At 42.5% G+C, this 7,928-nt stretch overlaps 1 protein-coding gene across 1 annotated transcript; it reads left to right on the forward strand.

Moving 5' to 3' along the window:
- Positions 1-3,426: 3,426 nt before the first annotated feature.
- Positions 3,427-5,880, forward strand: LOC118755803 (the record flags this gene model as incomplete). The annotated part of the gene is given in 1 exon segment (XM_036490617.1): positions 3,427-5,880. A coding segment is annotated over 1 exon segment (2,353 nt), but the record flags the coding sequence as incomplete, so codon positions are not given.
- Positions 5,881-7,928: the final 2,048 nt, after the last annotated feature.

Genomic DNA, 7,928 nt, shown 5'->3' on the forward strand with positions numbered 1-7,928 from the left:
GTACATAAATATATAAGCAAATAAGCGCACAAGTGAACAAATAGGAACCTTTTAAAAAATTATATAAAATTTAATTGCACGGGCGCGCCGCGTAAACAAAATTTACACAAAACAAAATTTCGGGCGCGAAAACAAAAAAAAAATAATAATCTTCAATAATAAAAATAGAGGACAACCAACAGCCAAGCAGCAATATTAAGCGAGGACGCAAAGACAACGAGGGAGGAGGATATTAGTCCAAGCGCAGGCCCACCAAAGAACAATACAGTTCACCAGCAAGAGCAGCCCATAATACCCCAAAGCCCTTAATATATCAAAGTGAGTTGTATCGTTCCACTTATTTTTAACTAACCTAAAAATCTGGTGAAAAAGCGAACTGGGGTTAAATTAACTCGAATTTAATTCCCATAACCTCATTTTCAGCTGGCGGTGAAAATTCAAATCACGTTCATATACGTAGATACCCAAATACATATGTACACACATATGATATTGGCCTATAAACATATATATACAGTCCACTTAATAAACTTACACCCCAGCTTAGCTTAACATAAAAGGCGCAAAAATAATTATACATATATAAATAAATACTGTATGTAAGTACATACAGAAATCACCCAAAATAAATACAGTTCGCTTTAGAAACTATATATCAATAACAAGAATTCCTCCGCTTATGTGCTTAAATTTCGTGTAATAAAACACAAACAATTATACCGCAAAACATATTCAAGTGGAAACTTGCAAATATTTCCAGCAATACCCCTTCTGTTTGTATAACAAACAGCAAGCAGGATTGCATAAACAAGTAAGCTACAAAGCAAAATAATAACTAATAAGAATTGGCGGCAAAATAACGAATAGCGTATGTGCACATAAGCACAACAATACATACGACATAACATTATTCCCCAATTGCCATTTCTTCACCTAATATAATACAGGCTTAATATTGGTGGTCAATATACATATGTACATACTCCCGTTCTTTGAACCCAAAATAATTTTGAAAACACAAACGGGCATACATCATATACAAAGCAACGAAAACGAAATTATAAATTATCTCTTTCTCCCGTCCTTCGCTAGTAAACATAGTTACACACACACTAACTATTGTTAACCACCCGCGCTTAACCTATGTTAATATATGGTAGCATTGCGTGCAAACATTAATATACTGACATACATACCTACTAACCCAGTAGTGCATATACCTTATACGGCGCACGTAAAGGAAAAGTATTAAGAAGCGCGGAAAAATAAAATCCCTCAAGTTAAAGATTTAATTTGCGATAATTTAATGAGCAATTTTTAATTGAAAGAGAAAAAAAAAATACCAACCCATCGAAATTATTAAAATTTATATTACGAAAAAAAATAGTCATACATACGCACGTAAATAATAAAACTCGAAAGAGAGTATTGCGGATACATTGTGTCACTATAAAGAAAAGTAAGTCAAAATCCGATCGACTATACGGGCACTCACATTATTCCATCATTCGTGGGTATTAAGATACATAGAAAAAAAAAACAATTTTATAAATTCTCGAGTTCACATTTAAATGCAAACGAACAAGTCTCCCATCAAAGAACCGAAAACACCTCAATTGCTAGATATACCGAAAATGGTTGACGAAGATAAGCATCAAAGCACCCCTGCAGAAGCTACACGCTCAAAACAGGGTGCGAAGCAAAAAAAGACCAAAGATTTTTCGGCCGCAAAATTTATTGCGGAAAGTGACAGTCTAATAAGATACTGCACTAGGTTTTCCGCAGCCCCTATCCAAGACAATTCAGAATCAGTTCTGGAAGTAAAAACCCAAAGTCTTGATAATTTTTGGACACGTCTCCAATCGGCTTACGACGCCATAATTGAAACTGAGGATTCAGATTTACCTGAAAATTTTAAATCCTCGGCTTACGCCAAATATGAAAATTGCTTAGACCAATACGAAGAAACAAAGGCTATGATTTCCGATCAACTAAAATTAATAAAGCCATTAAATGCACCTACTCCACCCCCGAGAGTAGAGCTGCCCCAGATACAAATCCAAGAAGCAAGTTCAGGCATACATCTTAAAGTGCCAGCATGTGATACAGAAGTATTTCATGGAGGTTATGAACAATGGCCGTCCTTCCGGGACATGTTTACAGCCGTATACATAAACCATCCAAAGTTATCTCAAGCGCAAAAACTGTATCACCTCAGATACAAAACAAAAGGTCAAGCAGGCGCTATAGTTAAACAATTCGCACTTAGTGACGATAATTTTAATCTGGCTTGGGAAGCATTAAAATCACGATATGAGAATGAAAGAGTATTGGTCGACAATCAAATAACGATTTTAATGAACTTGCCAAAAATTCAAAAGGAAACAAGCGAAGAATTCATGAAATTACAGTCCACTGTATCAAACTGTTTGTCGGTTCTCGCGACACAGAAAATTCCCACGGATAGTTGGGACCCTATTCTGGTAAACGTATGCGCTGCAACTTTACCAGAAAAATCGTTACTCTTATGGGAGCAATCGCTCTCATCCCGAAAAAAATGCCCAACGTGGCAACAAATGAAAGACTTCCTCACTACCCAATTCGAAATCGCAGAAAGGGTAGATAAAAAAATATCAAAGCCGAAAAATACACAGCTCGACCTCAATAGAAGCTACAATAGACCCCAAGCCAGTAATAATAATTTACATAATCGAAGCTTCAACAGAACTCAATCGTTCATCTCAGAACAGAACAAACGTATGTCATGCGAATTTTGTAAAGGAGGTCACTCATTAAGATCTTGCGAGAAGTTTAAAAAACTTACAACAACCGAACGATATAATGTCGTTAGAAATAATAGACTTTGCACAAATTGCTTCTCACATTCTCACATCCAAAAAGACTGTGAAAGTAAATTCAATTGTGTATACTGCCAAAAGAGGCATCACTCGATGCTCCACATTAATAATTTTACCCCCCAAAACAGCTCCAACTCACAAAGAGCCACAGGGCTAGTTGCAACAGCTAGACCCGAACACCCCGAAAATCTCGAAAACGAAACCGAGAAACCATGCTGTTCAAAAACAGCAAATATACAAGCGCTTCATTCCGAAAATGAAAGCAAAATTTTACTGCCAACCGCGATTGTCTCGATTGAACATCGAGGAGAATTATTCAAGCTTAGAGCTCTAATCGATCAAGGCTCACAAAGATCGTTTATCTCATCAAAAGTACAAAACCGGCTAAAACTCCCAACCACAAACTCAAACTTTGAAATTTCGGGAATGGGTGGAAGAGTAATACAAAACTCTAATAAAATATGCTCATTAACCCTGATTTCCCCCAATGCGGATGTAAGAATAGAGGCACACGCCATAGTTCTGCCGCAACTTACAAATATGCTTCCAAGCTATAAAGTAAATGGCAAAGATCGCCAAAAATTGGCCCACCTAAAATTAGCGGATCCCAACTGCCACACCCCCGCGCAAGTTGATATCCTATTAGGCAGCGACCTAATCCCCCAAATAATGCTAGAAGGCATTGAGAAAATTTCAAATACCCTGTTAGCCCAAAATACCATCTTTGGATGGATATTGAGCGGCCAAATAAAAGAAAAAATATCGGTATTCACAACACAAGTTGAAGATATTTCAAACGAACACCTCAATTCTCAATTAAGAAGATTTTGGGAGTTAGAAGAACTCCCCCCCATGCAAGTCATTACCCCAGAAGATAAGTATTGTGAAGACTATTATAAAGCCACAACTACAAGATCAAAAAACGGCCGCTACGTTGTACGGCTACCATTCAAGCCACAATTTCCCGACACACTCGCCTTAGGCCACTCTCGAACCTCAGCACTTCAGCAATTTTTAAGTATGGAAAAAAACCTGCTTAAAAAAGGCGAGCTAAAGACCTCGTATGACAATGTACTCGAGGAATACCTCCAATTAAATCATATGGAAGTAGTCGAGTCATATGAAAAAATTACAAAAGGTAAATATACTTCATTTTACCTCCCACACCATGCAGTAATAAAGCCAGAAAAACTTACAACAAAAGTAAGAGTTGTATTCAATGCCTCGAAATGCACAAGCTCAGGCAATTCATTAAATGACGTATTATATACGGGACCCACACTACAACCTGATTTAATGCTCCTAATACTAAATTGGCGCATGTTTAAATACGTTTTCAATGGGGATGTCGAAAAAATGTACAGACAAATCCTTGTGCATAAAAACGACCAAGATTTTCAGCGCATTATATTTCGCAATTCACCTAGTAGTCCAATACGCGACTACAAATTAAAAACGGTGACATTTGGCGTAAATTGCGCCCCCTTTCTTGCCATTCGAACACTTCACGAATTGGCAAACGATATAAAAGAAAAATTGCCTCTAGCAACCCCGGTGTTAAAAACACAAACTTATGTGGACGATATCCTGTCGGGAAGCCACAGCTTACCCCAAGCATGTGAATCACTATCTCAAGTGATCCAAGCCCTCAACTCCGCAGGGTTCCCCTTAAAAAAGATAACGGCCAACCACCCCGAAATATTAAAAAATATAAATAAAGATCACATATTAGACACAAACTTCCTCATCTTTGAAAAAGAAAGTACCACCAAAACTCTGGGAATACGATGGAATGCGATATCAGATCAATTCTCATACACTCTTGAGTCAATATCTGCAATATCCGCAAAAACCAAAAGGCAAATCCTGTCGTCTGTGGCAAAACTTTTTGACCCCGCAGGATGGCTTGCACCAATTATGATCCAAGCAAAGATACTCATTCAAGAATTGTGGCTAGACGGAACAGATTGGGACGAACAAGTTAAACCACTACGCTTGATAAAATGGTCCCAATTTGCTAACAATCTGAACACTATTTCGGAAATACAAATCCCTCGATGGGTAAACTACTCTCCCGAACATCAAGTCGAACTTCACGGCTTCTGCGACGCCTCTGAAAAGGCATACTGCGCTACTATATACGTGCGCACACAACAAGATAGCAAAACAACAAGCCACTTGCTAGTCGCAAAAGGCAAAGTGGCTCCGCTAAAGACCGTAAGCCTACCACGACTTGAGCTATGCGGGGCGCTCCTCCTTGCAAAACTAGCCTCCACCGTTCAAACCCACTTAAGCCTGAACAATCGCAAATTACATCTATGGACTGACTCTGGAATAGTTTTAGCTTGGTTAGAAAAACCACCCCATATGTGGAAGACATATGTGTCAAACCGCACAGCCCAAATAATTGACTTAGTTGGGCCAGCAACTTGGCGACATGTAGCCAGTGCTGACAACCCAGCCGATCTTGGCACAAGAGGTTGCAAACCCCTGCATCTCGCCACCACCTCACTCTGGTGGAACGGCCCCAGCTGGCTAACAGAATCACAAGAATTCTGGCCACAATCCCCGATACGCAACATAATACCCCCCGAAAGTCGAAAAATTGAAAGCTTTCATGCCGTATTGAATGATACTGACATACTGGAGCGATTTTCATCGTTCCCCCGAGCCCTCAGAGTAATAGCTTATATGTTTCAGTTCATAACTCGCCTCAAAAATAAAGTAAAAGGAGCGCCTAACCCCCCGCATCATGCACTAACACACCAAGATCTGCAACGGGCTAAAATGACTCTGATTATGTCTACTCAGACCCGCTATTATGACCGGGAAATAGCACTTTTGATGGTATCAAAGCCAATAGATAAAAAGAGCCCACTCTTAGCTCTTAATCCCTTCCTAGACTCGAAGGGACTGCTACGCGCCAATGGACGTCTGGCAAACTCCAGTTTGAGTTATAACGAGCGGCACCCAATAATAATACCCGAAAAATCCCCATTCGCCACACTGTACATAAATTATTTGCACTTATTGATGCTACATGCCGAACTTCGGCTCATGCAGCAAATGATACGACAAGAGCTCTATATCCCACGACTAAAGCCTCAGATAAAGAAATGTATTTTCCTGTGTAAAGTCTGCACTCTACATAAGCAGAAAATGCGCACGCAGATCATGGCAGCTCTACCACCTGAACGCTGCAATTTCTCTTTGCCCTTTACCATCACGGGTGTTGACTTTGCGGGGCCTTTCCAGATAAAGGCCTCTATGTTAAGGTCTTCCACCTTTACGAAGGGCTATGTGGCCGTTTTTGTATGTTTTTCGACAAAAGCGGTACACCTTGAGTTATGTTCAGATCTGACAACTGTAGCTTTTCTCGCGGCATTTGCCCGCTTTGTCGGAAGGCGTGGATTTCCCTCAAAAATAATGAGCGACAATGGCAAAACATTCGTCGGAGCCCAAAGGGCCACGGAAAGGCAATTTATCCAATTTATTAAGGAAGTCTCGCCTGAAATCATAAAGAAATATGCACCCCAAGGAATTAATTGGCAATTTATTCCCCCTAGCGCTCCACACATGGGGGGACTCTGGGAATCCGCCGTAAAAAGCTTTAAAGCGCATTTCAAGAAGATCGCTGGTAATTACAAATTTACTTATGAAGAGTTCACCACTCTATTAGCTCGAATTGAAGCCGTTCTCAACTCACGGCCTCTCAATACCCTCTCGCAAGATCCCTCCGAGTTCACAGCCCTCACCCCTGGGCATTTTCTCAGAGGAGCTCCACTTCTGGCCATACCCGAGCCAGAAACGCAATCCCTATCACTCACAAATCGATGGGAAAGAATTAAAGTTCTCCATCACGAATTTAGCCGTCGATGGAAGGAGGAATATCTAAAAGACCTCCATAAAAGATACCGATGGAAAAACACTCAAGAAGCGCCAAAGATTGGAGACTGTGTCCTAATTCATGACGAATGTCTTCCCCCTACGGAATGGCGGCTCGGCCGCATAGAGAAAGTATATCATGGCTCCGACGGTCATGTCCGCGTAGCTGATCTCCGTACACAAAGCGGCATACTAACTCGACCGCTCGTCAAGCTATGTTTCCTTCCAACCGCCTCCCCTACCGATGGCGCGAATACCGATAGCTAAAATCGTCAAACCGCAATAAACGCAACGAAGCCGTAACAAAACCCGATAATATAAAAAGTGCCTAAATCCGTACCCTCGAACTCACACCAAGTGGCTTACACCTAGCAATCACGCTCATAACTGATGTATGCTATACTAAAGTCCGTTCTCCCCTAATGTAGGAAAATATGGACGTGGAAATGCTTGAAGCCGCACCAACGCCAACTATCCGTTCGGCAATCACCGTGCCCCGCTCGGCAGCACCGCCAGTAGCAGCTCCTCGCTCTACCGTGCCACGTACCGCAGCAGCTCCGGCCGCAGCGCCTCGAAACCCCACGCAACGACCCGCCGCCGCCCCGATGGCATCACTACGTGCCGAACCTCCACAAAGGAGCCCAGCAGCCGTACATGGCGTACGATGCCCACTGTGTCGTCGCCCACACAAACTCCGCCTATGCTCCATTTTTAGGAGTATGCAGCCGCCGCAGCGCCAGCAAGTCGCGCAAGCTCATGGGTACTGCCTGAACTGCTTGGCGCTGTCGCACGCCACGAGGGAGTGCGACTCCCCCATCATGTGCCAACTGTGCGACAGACCGCACCACACGCTGTTGCATCGCATCCCCGCACGAATCATGCCCGAGACACCAGTTGCCCGCAGCAATGGGCGACGAAGACCGCAGGGCAATATAGCACGATCGCGGCGACCACCAGCACAACAGGGCCACCGCACTTTTAACCACCCCGGGGCTCGCTATCGCGCTCCAGCAGGGACCCGTCGCCGACACCAGCCCACGCAACGCCCCCGTCGGGCAACCGGACTAAGCAACGTCGTGGAGACCCTGCAGCAACTCCAGCAGCTACTAGGCTGAAGACTCGCCTAGGGGGGCCGGGATGGCTAAATGAGTTTAGCTGTTCCCCCCTATTGTCTATGGTGAATGG

The sequence above is a fragment of the Rhagoletis pomonella genome, unplaced genomic scaffold, assembly GCF_013731165.1.
Source record: "Rhagoletis pomonella isolate Grant_MI unplaced genomic scaffold, Rhpom_1.0 Rhpom_scaffold_07433, whole genome shotgun sequence".
Lineage (NCBI taxonomy): Eukaryota > Metazoa > Arthropoda > Insecta > Diptera > Tephritidae > Rhagoletis > Rhagoletis pomonella.